This window comes from Mustela lutreola, chromosome 1, assembly GCF_030435805.1.
Source record: "Mustela lutreola isolate mMusLut2 chromosome 1, mMusLut2.pri, whole genome shotgun sequence".
NCBI classification, from domain to species: domain Eukaryota; kingdom Metazoa; phylum Chordata; class Mammalia; order Carnivora; family Mustelidae; genus Mustela; species Mustela lutreola.
The window spans coordinates 255,627,051-255,648,950 of NC_081290.1; the positions used below are offsets into that span (position 1 = coordinate 255,627,051).

Below are 21,900 nucleotides of genomic sequence, written 5' to 3' on the forward strand. Positions count from 1 at the left end.
ATCTTTTCTTATAAGTTGAGATCAAGAAAAACTTTCAAATTTCTGGTCCTGTGGTGAGCTCATGCTAAAGATTATATTTTGTAATGAGCTATGAATGGTCCAGAAAGAGTCCTGGGCACTCAAGGTTTACCTTATTTTCCATCCAAAAAGCACTCCAAAGATTTTTGACCTGAGACAATCACATGACCTATGAAAAGGTGCTACTGGCTTTATAAAAGCATGGGTGCCAAACCTGCCACCCAAAGTTAGAAGCTTGAATATGTATATTAAAAATACTTGGGCACCTGGGTGGCTCAGTGAGTTAAGCAACTGCCTTCAGCTCAAGTCATGATCCTGGAGTCCCAGGATCGAGTCCCACATTGGGCTCCCAGCTCCGCAGGGAGTCTGCTTCTCCCTCTGCTCCCTCTCATACTCTCTCTTTCAAATAAATAAATAAAATCTTTTTAAAAAGTTTATATTTATGTTATTATATTCATATTTACACATGCAAACACATACATGTACATGGGTATCTATATGTACATATACATACATAAACATTTCAAAACATGAGAGAGTCAAGGAATAAAGAAAGAATATCACACCCATCAGATATCTGGTATGTATCTAACAGTTGATGTCTCGAGAAATGCTATTGTTTCTAAGCTCGGAGTCCTCCACATTTGCATTTGGGGCAAGCAGAGCCCCCACGCTGGTTTAGAGGCTCGCCAAACTCGTGCTTTCCTGGTCTTAAACAGGTGTTTTCACCGACTCGTTCTTTTCTTCTGGGTCTCAGTGTCCCTAGAGTGATCCCGTTATGCACAGGACCTATAGTTTAGGGATAATTTAAAATAACAACAATCACTCTGAAGCATACAAAATAACAATGGAAAATGGCTGATCTATTAAAAGTTGCACTGTGGCCAGATTTGGGCTTCTGGGCCCATTTTCCTCTACTGCCACATGCGCAGATTTGACAGACCTTGGGATGGAAGGACTGGCAGCTTCTGGTGTGACTGACTGAAATCCATTTTTGAAATCACCAAAGAGGTCTCAGTTTCCTGACCTGGTCGGACATCCTGGGGTCAGAGACCCTTTTCAGTACTTCTGAAGACCCATATTCACCCCAAATTTCAAAACATTCAGATAAATATCAAAAATATTTTCCTATTCATGCCCAGTCTTTCTAAACCCAATTTTCTTATTCTGATCTTTTCCCTTTCAAATCAAACCCAAGAGGTGAAAGACATTCAAAGGACACAATTTCCGAATGACAGAACCACATGTAGATCCCAAGGCCTGAGTGCCTGAGAGCCTACTGGGGAGGCTCAGAACTAAGCAGAGGTAAATAAGCATTACAGAAGCCAGGCATTGTAACAGATAGAACAATGAAAGTGTAAAATAAAATAAAATAAAATAAATAGAAATCTAGAAAGATTATCACCTGGTCACTCTGAGAAATGGTTAGGAGCAAAGTACTAACACAAAGTTCAGTCACAGAATTGGGTTCCTTTTTACTCTTTCAGAATTCCAAATAAGAGCTTGAACATTTTAGGAAGACCATAGCATGAGACAAGATTTCAAAGAACCACATGCAAAATGCTGGCATCCCATAAGCCAAATGCATGCAGAAGACCAGCGCTTGGGAGTAGTTTTTACCTGGCAACTGAAATATCCCAGAAAGCTCTTCTTCATCTGCATGAACATATTTGGAAAGGAATCTAGGAAAGAAGCAGTAAGAGAATTTAAACTCAAAGAGAAGCTGTGGGAAGATGGGGAGAGAAAACATCCCATTCTGTAGATTCTTTCTATTCCTGATTTGGACGCCTAATGTTGTGTCAAGAAGGACACTACTGAACACCTCACGGGTAATTTCAAAAGCTTTCTTTTTGTCTAGTGACAGTTACCATGACTCTCTTCAAAATAAGGAGTGGCAATCACAATGAAAACTTTTAATCACCCTAGGACTTTTGAAAATGTTTTTAAAACCTTTTTTAAAATAAAATCGGAGACAATGATTTTAAACAACACAGGCAAACTACCAACCGTCTGTAATTTTCATTTGAGAAATGAGCAAAGACAACTATGGAGACCAGATCAATGGTCTTAGACTTTAGGATGATGCCCAAAACGCTATTCTTGGAGTCTGGTCGGCAAACTCTTAGTACTATTTATTAAACTTTTTGCGTCATGTTACTGTTAAAATATATGAACTCTGTTCATAGAACAGAGTAAGTAAGGAAAGTTAAAAAATTTTTCAATATGAAAATGAATAAAAGACCTTGAGGTAAGGTGCCTGGGTGGCTCAGTTCTCAGGCGTCTGCCTTCGACTCAGGTCATGATCCCAGGGTCCTGTGATGAAGCACTACACTGGGCTCTCTGCTCAGCGGGAAGCCTGCTTCTCCCTCTCCCACTCCCCCTGCCTGCTCATGTTCCCTCTCTCACTGTCAAATAAATAAATAAAATCTTAAAAAACAAAAAACAAAAAGACCTTGAGGGGATAGAGAAATATATAGATCTTTTCGAGCCCCATGAACTCATGACCTGGGGATCAAGAGTCACATGTTCTACCTACTGAGCCAGTCAGACGCCCTGAGATGAAAGAAACATATCATAGTAACTTGGCCAGTTTGCTCCTTTTATATCAGAATAACACAAACTGTAAAGATTTCCAACATTCTCTGGAATGTTACATGTAGACTGGCCTACTTTAATCTAAACTGTTTATCCCTTAGCAGAGTAGATTCGGAATAAAGAGTTTAGATTAAAGTAGGCCAGTCTACATGTAAATCACCTGGGAAGATGTTTAAAAACTCCCCCTCCATTGATTCTGATGTCGTAAGCCTGACATGGGGCTCTGGATTCTCAGTATTTAAAATTTCTTTATTTTAATGTAGTTTCCCACCCAAATTTATGATTCTCTGATAGAAGATTGTGCAAGCGTGGGTCCTTGGAGAAGCAAACACAGATCATAGGATAGCTCATGCCAGACATTTCTTAGGGGAAGTATTTCTGAGGGAAAATGGGAAGAGGAAGGACAAGGGAGACCTTTTAGAACCATTAGATTGGGACACAGGTTTGACTCCAGGACAGGAGAGAAGGAAGGACAAGAAGTTGGGTGAGTCTTTGAAGTGTAGTTGACACGGAGAGACCTGGAGGGGATTATGCTAAGTGAAGGGAGTCACGCAGAGAAGACAATTATATGGTTTCACTCTTTTGTGGGACATAAGCAATAGCACTGAGGACTACAAGGGAAGGGAGGGAAATCTGGAGGGGGAGAAATCAGAGAGAGAGAGATGAGCCAGGAGAGACTGTGCACCCCAGGAAGTGGACTGAGGGTTTCAGAAGGGAGGGAGGGGGTGATGGGTACTAAGGAGGGCATGTGTAGTGATGAGCACTGGGTGTTATACGTAACGGATCAATCATTGAACGCTACATCAAAACTAATGATGTACTACTCTGCGGTGGCTAATTGAACATAATAAAAAATAAATAAATAAATGCTTTTTGTAAGGGAAGAGAAAAGTGCAGTTCTATCAAGGTTTGGCAAGATCAGTGGGGAGACCCGGAGAGAAAATCACCATCGGAAGAGTCCCTTTGTCTCCTGAGCAAGCCTGCTTTAGCTGTGCTCGGTCCCTGACTGGGTCCAGCCCAGCGAAGATGTGGTAAAGGATTTCTCAGCAGGACTGAGAGAGTCCGTTAGCCTCCCCATAGCCACAGGGGCATTTCCGTGGCAGCCTCACCAAAGAAGGTACGGTAAGGAGTCCCTCCCTTCATGCAGCTTCCAGTCCAACGTAATTTAGGGAATTTAGAAAAGACCTTAAGGCTTGTTGAGTCTCCTGTCTGAGGCTGAAGAATGGGCAAGTGTCTCTGTCACTCTTGGATGCATCAAGTGTCAGCGTACTCACACGCCCATCTGTAGCGTCCCTCTCTGAGCAGATGGGCTGTTCAGAAGTTCCATCCTCTGTGGTGCCAAGCTCTTTCTCCTTGATACGTTAAAATACTCAGAAATACAAAGAAATGTGGAGATCATATGTAAAATCCCCTCGTTCAACAGTGAGAAATCGGACCCACAGAGGGTAACTACATTACCCCCGGCAACATACCTGGTGAATGGCAGATCTGGAGCTAATCTGGAGTGCCTGCTCTCTCTCTCTCGGACAAATAAATAAATAAGTAAAATCTTAAAAAAAATAAATAAAAAGATGGATGCTATAAATGGGCATGTGAGTACTCTATAATTGGTTTAATTTGTGTTTTTAATTTAGACGGAAGAGAGAAAAATTTTTCAAAAATGTAGTGTCATGCAAAGCAAGTTAATCTCAAGGCCTCAGATGGTCTTTGGTTTATTTAAGGAACGTGCCATGTCCTCTCTGAAAGGACTTTTCTCTTGATCAAACATCCTGTTTGGGCTCCGGTGAAGATAAGGAAGAGGCTCAAAGCCAAAGACAATTTCCAGTCAACTCGAGTTGTTCGTACGTAGAAGACCTACAATAATACTACAGGAATCCTTCCTCCGCACAATCCCTGGCAGCCTATAGACCAAATGTAGGTAGATAGTCACATAAGTTGGTGATTTGTACAGATTTGCTCTGTTTTCTTTCAAGGTGTATTTGAGTTTACTCATTTACGTGTTTTGACTTTTATAAAATACATTTAAAGATTAATTTTGCATGTGAAAGAAAAGATTGGGTACATTGGGTACAAACAAGAGGAGAGGTTATTATCTCGCTGCAGAAAGTCTGCAGAGAGGTCAGGCCTCGGGGCAGGTTGATGTGGCCACTCAGTGATGTCATCAAGAACCTGAGGTTCTTTCTATTTCTTCTCTGTTCTCTCTTCAGTATTGGCTGCAAACTCTGGCAATTCCATGGCTGTGGCAGCAGTTAGGTTCCAGAGAGGAAGATGCTGCGGGTCACACAGGGTCATAGGGAGAACCCAGCAGGGTGGTCCGGAGACAGAAGACCTCAGCAAGCAGAGTGTTTGGGCCACAACTAGATTATAGAACTCAGGAACAGCCAGGCAGAAGACACGCAGAGGGCCCCGTTGAGGGACATGGAGCTTCTGTGTCTTCCTTCTCCAGGGGTGCCGCTGTCCTCATACTGCTCTACCTGTTCACCAACCTGAGAGTCAAATCAATAGATTTTTACATTTTTGGCCTGATCTTTAGTCAGCAAGAACGGTTAGAAATTTCTGAAACAGAAACAGTAGCACTTTGGTGCCATCTTGTGGTGAAATATGAAAAGGCAGGAGGAAACCGACTATCCACATAGAGTATAATCAATCCGTGAGGTTCTCCCCATTTACAGAAAGGAGGTAAGAAAGGGGGGTGTGTGAGTGTGTGTGTGCACGTGCTATTGCCTCCTTCCCTCCTTAATAATATTTAAAATGAAAATATTTATAAAAATTCCAATATTTCCAATATTTGCAAATTTTAAAAATGGTTTAGATTATGGTTTAAAATTTTGTTTTGTTTCCAACCATTCTTCTCATACAATTATTTATATGTTTATGATTTACCTTGCTGTGGGGACATCACACCTTCTAGGTTTAAATTCTCAGTGTCTACTTCTGCTTACATGCATGGAAGCATTCATTCTATGCAACATGGCATGATGATCCAAGCTCTAATCTGGGAAAAAGAAAGAGGCATTTTTGTCTTGGCTCTGCCCATATCCGTCTAGGGAGTGAGCGAGCTGTGCCCTTGCAGGATGGAACGATGAGAGCTGAGCCATGGTCCAGACTAGGTTGATGCATTTGGCTAATTTGAAGAAGCATTTACTTCTTCTTCTTCTTCTTTTTAAAGATTATTTATTTATTTGTCAGATAGAGAGAGAGAGAGAGAGAGAGAGAGAGATCACAAATAGGCCAAGAGGCAGACAGAGGCAGAGGGAGAAGCAGGTTCCCTGACGAGCAAGGAGCCCGATGTGGGACTCGATCCCAGGACGCTGGGATCATGACCGGAGCCGAAGGCAGCCGCTTAACCAACTGAGCCACCCAGGCGTCCCAAAGCATATTTACTTCTGAAGCCTAGATATATGCACTTGCCCGGTCTTTAATAGAAAGTAAGCTCTATGAAGCAAGGGCTTCATTTTGTTCTCTATTGTATCCGTATCCCCTAGACCGTAATTGTCCCATGGTAGACATTCAACAAATATTTGTAATATGAGTAAAAAATGAAGAGGACATTTTGGTACCCATCTGCCAACTCATTTGTCTTACTTCCTGCCATATTCAGAGCCATAATGGGGGAAAAGCAACCCTGTTTATTGGGCCCTGTTGAAAACTCAAGTCCCCAGACAGGCACATGGATAGCTTCTGCAGTTCACACCATGCAGGTTTCTCTTCAAATGCCCATGTCCTCAGAGAGACCTTTCCTCACTTGCTAAAAAAGCATTCTTTCATTATTATTTTCTCAACAAATATTGTCTATGTGCCAGGTACTATTCCCAGCTCTGGATATAGGACAGTGAACAAAACGGAATCCTGTCGGCCCTCAACAATTATGATCTTGGGGAGGGAGTGGGCTGACAAGATAGACAAATACAGATCAGCAGAGGGTGAAGGAGATTCCAGGCAGAGGAAAGAGCAAGTGTAAAGGCGTGTCATGTTTGGAGACACAAGAAGGGTGGCAAATAGAGGGAGCTAACGTAACTTTCTTTGCTATCTTCCATGAACAGGACCTGGCACACTAATGGAGTGAGGGATTGATGAAGATATTATCCCTATAGTATTACGGTCCTTCCTGGACCATTTGTTTTAACATCAAGATCAGCTGACAAACTGTTGCTTTTTTATGGTTCCAAGGTAAATAAATTCTTGATCTAACTGGGAATCATGGAAAGTAAACCAATTCAACAAGGTAGAACAAATCACAGTACTGTTTCAGGCACCATGCTAGGTTAATGAGAGTGATGATCCTTCTTGCTGTCATGAACTAAAATCCTAACGGGGAAAACACAATGAAGTGCATACTCTAAATAAGGCACTGCCACATTAACAGAGGATGAGGAATGTATCTTTGAGTGAACAGAAGCCTTAACAGAGGTGACTTCAGTTTAAACCTGAATGGGGAGCAGCAACCAGAGGGAGAACCTTCTGGCAAAAGGCCTTTGGTGTGGGGTCAAGCAAGCGGAGCAGGGGGAGGAGATGAGGCCTGAGAGGAAGTGGGGAATGAAGTGCGCAGAAACTTTCCAATCACAGCAAGGCGTTCAGATTCTATCCTAAGTACAATGAAGAGTTTTCGGGATGGAACAACACAACTGGTTCTGGCTGCATCCATGCTTTTCAGTCAGGCATGTGGATGCTAAGGAGCCAGTACAAACCTTTACAGGGTGAAATCCCCCTGGCCAAGGGCCAACTCTCATCATGTTCCACCTGGGGCAAGGGCTGCTATACAAAGTTTCTTCTCAGTGCTAGATCTTTTACCTCTGCCAACTCCTACATAAGTCCTTGAATTGAGAAAGATGCAGCCAGGCAGCAACTGGCAGTCCTAAAGAAAGGAAAAACAAAGTTCTGAGCGGTTTCAGATGGCCCTTTGGAGGTACAAGCTCAACAGAGCTGCATGGGAGTCTAAGGAAGCGTCAAACAGAAAACAAAAGAACCCGGCATTCCCCCACTCCAGAGGTGAGAAATCTTCCCCTGGTCAAAACCACTTCTACTGACACCTTTTTATCACACATGGGGAAAGTCATATTCAACTTTGCTTCTGTACCTATTTTTGGTAACTAATGCCATCAAAACATGGATTCTCTTACACACGAGTTCTCTCGGGTTGCTGAAACAAAGTACCACAAACTGGACTGGGTGGCTTAAGTAAGAGAAATTTATTCTCATGGCTCCGGAGACTAAAGTCCAAGATCCAAGTGTGTCTGCAGGTTTGTCTCCTGTGAAAGAGAATCTGTGAAAGGACTGTGAAAGAGAATCTGGTCATACCTTTCTGCTGGTTCCTGGAAGGTTTGCCAGCAATTTTTGGTGTTCTTTGGCCTATAGAAGCATCACCCCATTCATCTGCCCATGGTGTTCCCCGCGTTGTATTCAAATTTCCCTTTTTTTAAAAAAATTTTTAATTTTTTTTAATAAACATATAGTGTATTTTTATCCCCAGGGGCAAATTTCCCTTTTTTAATGAAAATACCAGCCATGTTGGATTAGGCTCCCCCCTCGCTTTAACTGGATGACCTCTGTAAAGACTCCATCTTCAAATTAGGCCACATTCTGAGGTACTGGGGGTTAGGACTCCAACGGATCTTTTTTGGGAGGCACACAATTCAATTTTGATTAAGATGCAAAATCAAAGTTAGATGGCATTTAAACTCTGGGCTCAAACCTACATCAAGTAAGAGATACCAGAAACACAAATTTCCCCCTATTTCATGTCGATTGCACTTTTTGCCAAATAAAAAAAACTAAAGGTTTGAGTTTTTGAAACTGATTAGAATTACTTTCCAGAACTGCCAAATAAGAGCAAAGTAAGGGGAACTTATCAGCAACCAATGGCTAAATTTTCTTTTTATCCCCCTGGTTACAATTCTGGAGATTGTAACAAATTAAGATTTCTTCCACACTTCCTCCTCTAAAGAAAACATAAAAAAAGAAAAAAGAAAGCCTTTTTATAGGACCAAAATATACCTCTGCAAGTTGATGAGTATTAGGAGAGCTCTCACACCTAGCTTGTTGATATAAAGCACATTGTCCTTTAAAAAAAAATTAAATTGATATAATAAAATTTACAAATGGGTTCTATATGAATTTATCATTTGCTTACCATATGAAGTAAATCTTAAAAATCCCAGTAGGTGGAGGTTATCTGCCACCAAATAAGTGAACAAAAAACTGGGTCACCACTTCATTAATTAAAATGAGAGTAATTAACAATAGTGAGTATTTTAAAACCAGAATTGAATGATTTAGAAAATCGGTATTCTAGCTTATTGGTATTTTGAAGAAACTGAATGCTAACAGTAAGTGCTTTTTGTTGTATCCCTTGTGGCTTAACACATCTTCATGCATTTTAAAAATACACAATGCTGAATTATGCCTTTTATATATGTCTGACACCCATTCCAGCAATCCATGGTTTCTAGAGCTAGGTCATATCCTTCCTACAAACTGCTTTTTTTTTTTTTTAAACTGCTTTTTTGATTAAACAAATCCCTTACTTGAACTTAGTGTGATTTTGATTTTGAATGTGGCCTTAATCCTCCACCCCCCAAGCCCCACCAATTTTAGAATTCCATTAGCTCTTTGATCCAAGTGGACAGAAATGTGAAAATTCCTTATGAATCTTATTCCTTATGAAGTTTTCAAACATAATTTTTACTTATTTATCTTTAAAGATTTTATTTATTTGAGAGAGAGACAGAGAAAGCACGAGGGGGGAGGGTCAAAGCAAGCAGCAGGCTCCCCCCTGAGCACGGAGCTTGACGTGGGACTGGATCCCAGGATGCCGGGATCATGATCTGAGTGGAAGGCAAGACGCCCAATTGACTGAACCACCCAGGTGTCCTTCAAGCATAATTTAAATGCTGTTTCCTCACCATCAAAAGAAAGAACTTGCTAATTTTAATTATGTGGTCACATATCTTCCTTCAACTACTAAGTTCCCTTAAGCTTTTATATGCAAATAATAGCAGACACAAATAGCACTCACTTCACCAGGCACCTTTTTCAGGGCTTGACAGATAACGACCAGTTACAGGCATTCTTATTACACATGACAGGTGAGGAACTAAGGTCCAGAGAACTAACTTCTGTTAAGATTACACAATAATGGTGAGTCTGGGATTCACACCAGGGTAGTGAGCCTGTACACACTGTGCCGTCAATCACATGCCATACTGCCTCTCTCAAAATAACACAAGAGAATTTTTTCTGTAGTTATATTTTATGAAAGACCAAACAAAATATAGGAATTCAAAGGTTCACTCAATAGTAACTACCATACATTATGCTTTTTACCTTATGTAAAAGTTATTTTATACAGAGCTTTCAGAAACACATTTATTGTAGAAGTTATACCAATTTTTTTTAAAAAATCCAAATAATAGGAACATAATACAAATTTATTTTAAATAAACCTTAGAATCAGGATTAACTTGGTAAATGAAGTCATCTATTGAAAAAGTGTTAAATCCATTTGGGACTTACTTCCTTGCCTCAAACCAAAGAATTAAAGTAGAAGCAAACTATCTGCTGATATTTTTAGAAACTATGTCCAGGTACAAATTAGTTTGGAAGTTCTTGAAAATTAATGAGCAGGCAAATTGGTTTTCTCTGCTATTTAACCATTACAGAACTACAATAACCACTGAAGAAACACTATTAGTGGAATTCTGGACAATAGAAAGTATAAGACACCAGACTGTTAGGAGAGACAACAAAATTTAAGTTAGAAAATTCATAAACATATATTTATTGGAAATACAATTACCAGAGTCCTGGATATTTCAGTGATCATTCCACATTATAAAATATTCATAACATGTATTCTTTTAAGTCTACACCAAGTCATGCTGACATTCTTTTCAGAGAAGCCATAGCCGTTTCTTCTATTAAATGCTATAATATTCATTTAAATTGTAAACAAAGTACTTGAGCCAAACTACTTAAGTACTTGAGAAAAATAATTAAAAAATTTAGTAGAGGAAGACAACGATTTTTTAAAAACACATCTGAATTACCAAACCCCAAAGAACCAGGCCATTACAATCTAGTATACTAACAGATAAAGCGGCCATATGAAGACAGCACATAATTATCAATGACAGTATTTCTCACCTGCAGTTTTTAAACATGCTTTCTCAACTAATAAACATTTATTTTTGTTAAGGTTTAAAGGCAAAAGGGGCAGAAAGATGACAGACATTAAAATTTTAAACTACTGGCAGATTTAAAAAAAAGATAAAAGATAAACTGTAATTACTTCCCAAATAAGGAATGCCAAGTATCTTTTATTCTTAAAGAAATTACTAAGGAAGATACTCAATTACTATATTTGCAGCTACTTAAAGGTAGCCGTAATTTGAGTTATTCTACTCTGATACTTCCAAACAGAATCCAGTGTAATTAGAGCATTTTATAAAGAGGAAAACAAGCAGTTTTCTACCCTAGATGTCCTTTAGAACTACCTGGGAAGCTTAAAAAATTAAGTATCTGGCTGCACCCTCAAAGATTCTGAACTTACTTGGTATGGAATGGAAGTCCTGTAGTGCTACTTCTTAAAAGCTCTGCAGGGCGTTCTAATGTGCAGCAAAGGCTGAAAACCACTGAATCCACCCCTTTTGAAATACCAAGAAATTAGATGGAAATTGGGTAGTTTATAATTTACAAATAAGAAAACTTATTATATACTTATAATGTGCCTAGTTACGTTCATGAATCATACATTTATTTATAAGATGACAACTCCCTTCATTCCCTCACTATATACTAGACCACTACTGTACATCATTGCCACTGAACGACTGTATTTTTCTATGGTCAAGATTAAAAATTCCGGGATACACTGTGAAAACTGCATTAACAAAAACAAACTACTGCTACTCATGCTCAACAGGAGCAAGCAAAACTACTGTATTTGGCTCCTTTAAGCTATCTTTATTTTAAGAATTATAAATAAGTGCCAACCCACACAACGAACAGATTGTGGATTACTGTAGAAGGAAAAAAAATAGCTTACTCAACTTACTAAGTTTCAACACCAAAAAAGATTGAACTTGGCTGAAAGTTCTGAAACAGCTGAGATACTGAACCAGGAAGCTATAATTTATAATGAAATGTTGACACACCCTTAAAAGCTACTACAGCTGTAGCTATACTAAAATAAGATTTTTCAGGATTTACTTACCCTGTAATGCAAGAATACGAGCATAATAATATTACTGTTTTTATATGCACCAATATCTCTCTTTAATATGTAAAGCTCTACAACAAATACCTCTAATAATTTTACAATTAAATTAAGTCCATAATTCTACACTACTTTGGTCTCAACATTTTAAAAACATCAATTAATTTTGAAAATACACAATTTAACAACATGATCCTATCAATACAAGCACGTTTTGTAGTGGACTAAAGACACATTCAACCATGCAATCCAGTGTTCAATACCTAAATGATAAATAACAATGCTGATTGACTTATTCTGAAAATCATTGAAAACTGGAATAATCTTGTTAAGACTCACAGTGCTCACAAACATGCAGAAAAAGGTATACATTTCTATTCTTCCAGAAGGAATGTTACAAAATGCCCACTTTTTACACAGGGTTAGTAATTAGGATAAATTCCTTATACATTTCAATCCATTATCTTCTTTTTAGCATCTGTCACTTTAAATTCTTAAAAACCATACAAACGTTCCTATAAGTTGTGACTGAAAATGAACTTCAACTCTTAATTTCCACCTTGAAAAAGACCTCAGTCATAGTCCTACACTAGTAGCTGCCTTTCAGTTAAAGAGTGACATCCAGTGGACAAATGAAAGTATCTCTCACAATTCCCATCATTTGAATCAAAGATCACATCTCTGAATTCAACCATCTCAGTATGAATGAGTTCCTACTCATTTTGACTTAAGAGTCTGCAGATCCTTATGAATATATCATCTCATAATTTCTATGTATCTTAAGTATATCCTTCTATCTTCTTCCTACTTAAAACCAATTCTTATGTTGAGCTAGTTAAGAGTGTGTAACCCTTGAGGCTAGTGAGGTTGAGTATTCCTTTATTTTGCTTCTGCTATTTACCAGAACGAACTAATTGGCTCATCTCTAGGAATGGAAACACCAAAATATAAGAAATATATTTAAATAAAAATGAACAGTATTAAAAGAATTTGCAAAAGATGAAACCTGAACCTGTTTTTGCATTTGTAATTTAAGATATGTTGTTGAACATAAATAGGTATAATCAGTAATATCCTCTTGCCTCACTGCTCAAATATTATGAAATATATATTTTAGCAATGATTGTTTCAGTGTTTAAAAACTTTTATAAATCAGTATAAATGAATATTCATTATACGTTATGTTTAAATAAAAGTAAAAAACTTCTACTCTGCTGCGTTATGATTTACCACTGATTATATATATTATGTGTGTGTTCAAAGTACAAAATGCAGCAGTGCTGTGAACACTGATAGTGTAATGAACTGCTGTAGCTGAGACTGTTAACGTTTAATTTCTTGGAAAACCATAAAGAAATTTTACAGGTTAAAAAAAATAGAGTAAGCAAAAAAAAGAATTGGAGAACTGTTATTTTTAAATAAGCAGCCAAATGAAGAAAACTTTTTTTTCCTAAAAAAAGATTAAGAATGTAAAAGTACATTTTAATATTAAAAAAGCATTTTTAAAAATCTATAACAACTTTATGACAAAATCTGCATTTGAAAAAGGCCTGTAAAAACAGCAGGACAGAATTGCCCTCATCACCTTTCACTTTTTCTTGTCAGAAAAGTGTATGCATCTCTGGAACCACAACAATGTTAAAATAGGTGTTTATAAAATGGCAAGGAGGATTTCGCAGGAAGTTTCTGTTTCTTTTTTACAATCATTGGCATTGCGGCCATCAGTAGGTCACAAGTAAAACTTTTCTAGCTAAAAGCAAAATGGAATATAAAGTTTTGAACTGCATTAGGTCTGTTGCCTGCGTTTCGCTGATCTCATTTTTTCAAAGCGTGACTCCATTTCTTCTAGGACCTTGGGTGTATATCGTACTACTAATTTAACCTTTCCCTGAGCTGCTTTCAGCAGTTCTACAGCTTTTTCATGATGTTCTCCTTCAACGCTCTACGAAAAAAATAGACATGAACACACATACAATTAATATTCAGGTTTTGTTAGGTAACTCAAAACACAAAATGTTTACAATACATATAAGTAAAAAAGTTTTAATGTATCATCTCAACACAACAAACCTATGAGATAATCTGGCTTTATCATTTTTTTTTTTTTTTTTAAAGATTTATTTATTTATTTATTTGACAGAGAGAGATCACAGGTAGGTAGAGAGACTGGCAGAGAGAGAGAGCGGGAAGCAGGCTCCCCGCTGAGCAGAGAGCCCGATGTGGGACTCGATCCCAGGACCCCGAGATCATGACCCGAGCCGAAGGCAGCGGCCCAACCCACTGAGCCACCCAGGCGCCCCTGGCTTTATCATTTTAATCCATGTGAAATCTTCTGCTAAAATAGTATTGTTTGTAGTCCAGGAACTGGTTTTTAAGTTCCAAATAATTACTCCTAATACCAATTTATTTGCCGTATTATTTCACTAAGTCAGAATTAAATTAAGCAATGGCTCTACTATAAGACTAAAACAAGGGCAGACTTTTATTAATTAATGTACTTCTTTAACTACTAGAGAGCTTAATTATTTCATAAAAATCACACGAAGCATTGCGAATTTACATTGGAAAAGCAGCAAAACACACTTAAAATGCCTTAAAAAGTATCTGTGTCCTAAGTAGTACTGCCCAGGATTCTCCTAAGGGATTTCTGAACTACAAAGCTTCTTTGGTTCTCCCTCACCCCCACCATCTTGTTTCTAGAACTCAAATACACCCCCAAGTGGTTACAATGCATTACTACAAATAGAAATAAAATTCATCCATACCACTCCATTAACAGAAAGGAGTTGATCTCCCCGCTTGAGGCCCCCATGTCTATCAGCAATTCCACCTGGAATTATTCGAGATATATAGATTGGAGAGTTTTGTTCTTTGCCTCCCATAATATTGAATCCAAGGCCTTCTTCTGTTTTTGGTAGCTCAACAACACGAGGATGAGAATGTCCTTCGCTGGCAGCAAATGCAGCCACAGTAGCCTCAAAGAAAATTTTACATATTTAAAAATGTGAACTTTATTTGTTTCAGTTCTTTTGTCTCTTTTTAATTTTTTTTATTTTTTAAAGATTATATTTATTTATTTGACATGAAGATAGAGCGTGAGCACAAACAGGGGGAATGGCAGAGGGAGAAGGTCCCTGCCGACAAGGAGCCTGATTTGGGACTTGATCCCAGGAGCCTGGGATCATGACCTGAGCCAAAGACAGATGCTCAACTGACTGAGCCACCCAGATGCCCCTTTTTGTCTCTTTTTTATTTACTTTTGATGTGTGCATGCTCACAAATTCACTGGGAGTTAGGAGAAGATAAAACTAAGTGCATGGGGTTTTAGAGATGATGACTAGAAAGCACACCCTGAATCTATATAGGAGGTATTAAGATTGATTAGGTCACTCAGCCACCCAGTGTCCAGAACTTCTGAGCAGCAATAGGCAAGCAGGCTTGCCTGGCATATGAACACTGGAGCACTTTAACAGAAAACTCCTCCCCAGCATGCCAGCAGCCCTGAACTTGGGGCTCAAGAGCCCGGCTCCTTCAGGAGTTTTTGTACAAGCACAACCTACATACATAATAATCTGTAAGGAGATAAGTGTTCTTACACAGTCATTTGGGCTGCTGTAATATGTAATAAATGACAAATTAAATAATTCACTGCTGAGAAAAAGATGGGTACAGACAACCGTGAAATTTTTTGTTGCTTTAGTTAACTACCCAGTTACTACTAAAATCCCACAGAAGATGAAACAAAGTCACATCTTCTTCAAAACTTTCAAATTTAGACTAATCTACATTAATTCTAACACAAAGTTGAGATTTGCTTCATTCTGCTTTTAAAGGTAATGAAGTAATCTGGTACCATTTTTCATGACAGATCAGGGTACATGAGCAAAAATGGGAAGAAGGAGGAAATCAAGATCTACTGAATATCACTAGGTTCCAAGGTCTGAAAGAATCTGTTTTAGATAACAGAACTAAGGTCCAGAAATTCAGTAAGCCATGAAGGTCATAAAACTAAGGAATTTCAAGCCAAGTTTCTATACTTTTATAGCAAATGGTAGATATCTGATAGGCTTATTTTGAAAACTAACAGAGTATCGTTCTCTCTCTCTCTCTCTCTCTTTTTTAAAGATTATTTATTTATTTATTTATTTGACAGACAGAGATCACAGGTAGGCAGAAAGCCCGATGCATGGCTAGACCCCAGGACCCTGGGATCATGACCTGAGCCGAAGGCAGAAGCTTTAACCTACTGAGCCACCCAGGCACCCCTAACAGAGTATCTTTCAAGTTGCACTAAACTGTCTCAAATACAGAGAAAGACATTTTTTAATGCTCTTCCAAACTGTATCCACATGTTTAAGTGTTTATATTCAACAAAGAATCCAATATTTCCTTTTATGGACCAATAACTAACAAGACAAAAGTACTTGCTAATGAGTAAATCTAATATAAGTCCCCTAATGCTGATATTTATTTTAACAAAACATGCTAGACATTGAGGTCAATGCTAGAAATATCAGAGGAAAGCACTGGGACAGAAAAGTACATAAAACCTACCATATGCAGCTCTGAGGAGGTAACCTACTAACAACATCACCCCGTATTTGCGGAGTTAAGGTGAAGGTGAAAAGCAAAGAGCAACCTGCAGGAGTACCCAGTCCTACCATTTGCTGTTTGTGTGGTCTGAGAAAAATAATCTAATCTAATGTTTCCTCACTGATAAAATCAGAATAATATATACCTCAGAGTTTTGATGAAAATTTACATAATGATATATGTATATTATATATAACAACGGTGTATTACATGTGCATTATTATTTTTGTGCAAGTGTATTTTTAATGCATTATCTAAACCGTATAATGAAGTATTCCTTGCAAAGCCAATAAAAAATGTCTTATCCTTGTATGTGAGACAAGTTTAGTGTGGCTTGAAAGATACTCTATGTTAGTTTTCAAAACAAGCCTTTCAAATATCTAATAATTACATATTTTAAAACTTTCATTTATGATGAATTCTCTCACTTTTACTAAATAACAAAAAACAAAAACAAAAATTACCTTTGCAGTTGCATTAGCTCTCACTTCAGGACTGCTACTGATGTCCACAGTCTCGTAGACATGTTCATATACCTGTAAAACCCAATATCATCATGATTTAAAATCTCAGAATATACTACATTTGAGTTCTAAGTTAATTTATTAAGCGTGTTCAAGTTTTAGGCAAAGTTATGCCATCTTGGTAAAGTGTTTTTCTATTAAAAATTCCAAAAAATGAAAAGGTACAAAGTTCCAGTTATAAAATAAATATGGACATGAAAAGTATAGCATTGGGAATATCTTAGTATTGTAATAACATGTCTGGTGACAGATGATGACTACACTTATTGTGGTGAACACTGAATAATGAACAGAATTGCTGAATCAACATGTACACCTGAAATTTATGTTACATTGTATGTTAGCCATACTTCAACAAATTTTTTTTTTTTTTCAAAAAATGAAGAGGGATAGGTTCTAATATTTTTCTAAAGTTTGTTTTCTTAAGAACTTCTGAACCCAAATTTCACAGTATTATGTTATACCTAATTAACTCAGGCTTTTGGTAAATTTAATACCATTTACTTACCTCTCTTACAGCATTGCAGAATTCACTTTGAAGGACTCTTTGTAAAGCCTGAAGTTTCTGTGGTGGTACCTCTCCACTTCTTTGCAGTTTTTCCAGTAACTCAATTGCTCTACAAATATCTAGAGTTAAACAAACAAACACTGACAGATGATTTTCTCTGAAGATTTTTTAAATGCCTCGTAACAAGATTCAGTCCCCAAGGATTAACCAGAAAAATGTAGAATATGGAGAAAAAAACAAAACATAAGAGCATGAGTTTGTGTGTTTGGTGGGGGGAAGGAGGGTTGTGAACACACATTAAGAGGGAGGAAATGCAAAATCTGAGAATGCTTTTATGCAATTATGAACCTAATGTTGCACACATAAGATCTGAAAAACAGTATCTTTGAAAAGATGGAGGAAAACTGAATATAAAATATTAAATGTCACAGGAAAGGACAGGTGTTCAAATGTGACAGATACATGAACTGTATTGCTTCAAAATGCTGACAGTTCTTTCTGGAACTAGTTAGACAATTAAAATTTATCTATCACTATTAGTGATCAAAGCACAGAGGAGTGAAAGGACTGTGTGCTAATGAAATTCCTTTTCATTTCCCAAAGAAAACTATAATTTATATGTGGATATGAGCCATTCAGTAACAGACGCAGTTAGTGGCAGGGACAGTTAAAACAGTGGTATAAAGGAACAAATTAACTGTGGTCTGCTTTCAGCTTATAATCATTAACACAGTATTTTAATTAAGATAGGCTCAATCAAATACATATGTTCACAAAATAGAAAAATAAAAAGTTTTGTCAATCTGGCCTCAATATTAGCTGTGTGAGCTTGGGCAAGTTATTTAATGTCTGTGCCTCCGTGTTTCTGCTGTAAAATGAAGTTAACAATACTTCCCTATAAGATGTACTTGACCAAAAAAAAAAAAAAAAAAAAAAAAAAAAAAGACTTACCTGACAAAACCAAAAAACACATGTCTGACATGTAGCAAGCATAACTGTTAAGTTACCTGGATGTCAATTAATCACAAGAAATATTAAGGGGTTGTACAGATTTACACAAATATATTAAGCATGTTAGGAAATTCTCATTGGGAAGTGTAAGAATATTTTATGAAAATTAAAAAATGTTACAAGATTCAGTTATACTGGGGCGCCTGGGTGGCTCAGGTTGGTTGAGCATCTGCCTTAGGCTCAGGTCATGATCTCTGGGTCTTGGGATGAGCCTTGCGGTCAGGTGCCGTACTTAGCAGGGCACCTCTCTCAAATAAATAAATAAGATCTTTTATAAAAAGACTGAGTCATGTTTAAAGCACTGTTAGTAACTGACTCTATTTTTTTTTTCTTAACTGTTTTTGTACCCCAGGAGGCTAGAGTACATATTACTTTATTATTCTTTGCCTCCTTCTGAAAGGAAAAAGCTCTAAACTTTGTATTATACCACAAGTCTGAAACTTTTTCCTTATAGAATTAATATGGCCTTCTTTGTGTATGCAACTGCAAAACTAGGAATAAATGTAGTGAAAAAAGAAGTAGATTTTCAATTTCAGGTAATAAAAGCTTAAAATGATGTCAATCAAATGCAATGGAATCAGACTTTCCCCATTCTGATAACCCACCCCTAGGATGACTGGTGAATACAGATTGTTGGTTAATGGATTCTTTTAATTTACAAGTTATGATATGTAAGCTACATAAATATTTTGAAGTAACAAAAAATCTTTACTGAGCCTAAACTGTATCCAATACATGCTTAAATGTATTCCACTGAATCATGTTTTTATTATTTAGAAGACACTCAGAACTTGATCATATGCATTAATTTTAAATTGTAGGACTGTTGGGAGTGTTTGTTAATAGAGTTTGTTATTAAACCAAGTTCTAAAGAAAACAGGTGATGTAATCTTTCTTATCCTGCTAAATGGCAACCACTACCAATTCATCCTACTAAGCTGCTGAGCATTCTATTATAGGACTGAAAAGAACTCTGAAAAAGGGGGGGGGGGGGGAGTCATGACTACCAAAACTAAATGCCAGAGGTGAAGTTTCACACTTTGTGCTGCACTTAAAAATACAAAAGACCGCCAACATGTTAGAATCCTGCAACTGGCTTTCAAAGAAAAACACCTACTCCTCTGTTCACAAGGAACAGAGTTGTTCCCACCTTCAAAGCACAGTGCCATTGTGCTCAAGAGGAAGACGTCACAGTCTTAGGCCTAACTTAGTAAGTCTTCCCAGAGTAGCTACTCCTCTGTCAAAAATGATTCCTTAATGGTCTGGTGGGCAGGAGGGAAACAGTATCATTTATAAAGAGACTTACAAATAGTGAACACCGTAAGGAATTAATAATGTTAAGTGAGCATCTGTGTGAAGGTATGAGGAAAGAGGTTTCTCTACGTACAGTAATTCCAAAAAATATATTTCTTCTTGGGGTAGAAGTTACTTAATATTCAGGCTGTAACTGCAAATGTTAATATTTCGAAGATATTTACAATCGCCACCCTTTATTTTGTTTACTACTAGTACTCAAAACGTTCAGTTTGTTTTTCGCTTACCAATAACTTCTAATACTGGTGTGTCAAAGACATGCTTGGTCTGGGGAAGGAAAGAGTGGAATGCTGAAAATATGGAACAGGAGCATAGCCATGTACTGTCACTAGCTCTTCCGTATCTAATTACTCAGCAGAACAGATTTTACTCTCTTGACAGTCTGCTCTAAAAAGCAAGCAACCAGCCAGTTACCAGTGTTAAGATCTGTAAAGAGGGAATAAGACTATACATTCGGTATTTTACAACCTACCAATTCCAACTAGTTATGTAACCTTCTTCCCAAGACCAAATCAGCAGAATGGTTTTTAAAGCACCTTCTCGGTGCTTGGGAGGGGCACCAAAGCCAGGAAGTCGCCCGAAACAAACACAAGTGAGGCCGTGGTAAAAATAAAGTCGGAGTTCGTGCGTAAATATGGATTCTGGTAAATGCGCTGTGTGCCTGGGATGTCTGCGATGTGTGAGTGAAGGCGGGGACACCGGATTTGTGCGGGCAAAAATAAAGCCAGTGACTGCGGTTGGTCCCAAATGGGCTTGTGATGTTGGCTTCTGGGCGCCCCGTCTGCTGTGCGCACCCAAGGAGCGCGTGTGCGGCGTGTGTCTGCGAAGGCGGACAGGTGGTGTTTAACTGTACTGTGCCCCGGCATAGTCCATGTGAACAGAGCAGGGGTCTAAGTATCAGTCAAGGGACCACAAGCGCCCTCCCAGGGGCCAAGCGCAGCGACTTCGGCGCCAGGGACAGCCTGGATCCAGATCTTGAAACCTGGGTCGCCCCTCCTCCCCTCCGGCAATACGGCACTCTTTCACTCCCGCCGCCCACCTCGGTCTCGGCCTCGGCCGTACTCACCCCTCTCCAGCCGCACAGGTTCCCCCAACGCCGCCATCTTCTCCCTTTGCCTGCAGACCCACAGGAAATGACGACATAGGGTGCGGTGGAGAGGCGGGGCTTAGCGGGAGCTGGAAGGCGACGGATTGACAGTATCGCGAGAGTAGGAGCGGAGGCTCTGACGGTAGTGGGGGCGATATAGGAGCAGGGATCTTGGCGGTGGTCTTGCGCAGGGTAGGAAGCGGTCCTGTGGCTAGCGGATTCCCCGGTCTCCGAAGGCGAAGAAGCACCTTTCCTGACTCTTGCTGCCTGCCTCGGACTCCAGCCTTGTCCCACTCGCTTGGAACTTTTGGCTCCAAGTGAAGTCTGGCTTCTTGTCCTGGTTTGACCAGAAATAGCTGTACGAGTCTGGACTCCTTACTTAATCTCTTTTGGCCTCAGTTTCCCAGTCTGTGAGACGAAAAGGGCCTATCTCCAAGCTCTTTTCCACTCTTAAACTTCGGGATTCGGTGACAACGTGTGTAACGGGATAAATTCTCTTTTTGTGGCAGCATCCCTTTAATTTTAAAAATCAAGGCATGAGTCTTCCCTGCAAATCTGTTTGAGAGTAAGGATGTTAAAGTACAAAAAAGCATGAAACATCTGGCGAGCAAGAGAACAAGGCACTTTGGTGCAACCACAAAAGAACAATTTAAAAAAGCAGATCCAAAGTCTTAGTAAATGAAATAGGAAGCAAATTTTCTTAATGCATTTCTTAGGGCTGCTTCTGAAAATTAATGAACCAAGAAAAAAAAACAACCTAGTACTTAACTTAAATGGAATATTAATTTGCTCAATATTTAGATCACACTGACATTCATTTAAGCCATAGGCTCTGTTGTTACTGTGTTAGGTGCTTTCATATACAAGTTTGTTTGTTTTTTTTTTAAGATTTTTTTTTTTAAATTTATTTATCAGAGAGAGAGAGGGAGAGAGCGAGCACAGACAGAATGGCAGGCAGAGGCAGAGGGAGAAGCAGGCTCCCTGCCGAGCAAGGAGCTGGATGTGGGACTCGATCCGAGGACGCTGGGATCATGAC

The 21,900-nt window shown here is 38.6% G+C and overlaps 1 protein-coding gene and 1 long non-coding RNA gene across 3 annotated transcripts; both read right to left on the minus strand.

The window, feature by feature from the left end:
• Window positions 1-4,220: 4,220 nt before the first annotated feature.
• On the minus strand, window positions 4,221-8,861 carry LOC131810712 (uncharacterized). 2 transcript variants are annotated; one of them, XR_009345701.1, is made up of 3 exons: window positions 7,405-8,861; window positions 5,497-5,608; window positions 4,221-5,087 (listed from the first exon to the last, which is right to left on the minus strand). It is a non-coding gene; the product is annotated as an uncharacterized LOC131810712 (long non-coding RNA). The 2 variants fall into 2 exon arrangements; XR_009345695.1 differs by having other exon boundaries at window positions 5,497-8,861.
• A 1,499-nt stretch (window positions 8,862-10,360) lies between these two features.
• Window positions 10,361-20,923, minus strand: LIN7C (lin-7 homolog C, crumbs cell polarity complex component). The gene is made up of 5 exons (XM_059138606.1): window positions 20,844-20,923; window positions 17,453-17,571; window positions 16,885-16,956; window positions 14,593-14,802; window positions 10,361-13,769 (listed from the first exon to the last, which is right to left on the minus strand). The coding sequence occupies exons 1-5, from the start codon at window positions 20,878-20,880 to the stop codon at window positions 13,614-13,616; spliced, it is 594 nt and encodes a 197-aa protein (XP_058994589.1). The 5' UTR covers window positions 20,881-20,923; the 3' UTR covers window positions 10,361-13,613.
• Between the last annotated feature and the right edge of the window lie 977 nt (window positions 20,924-21,900).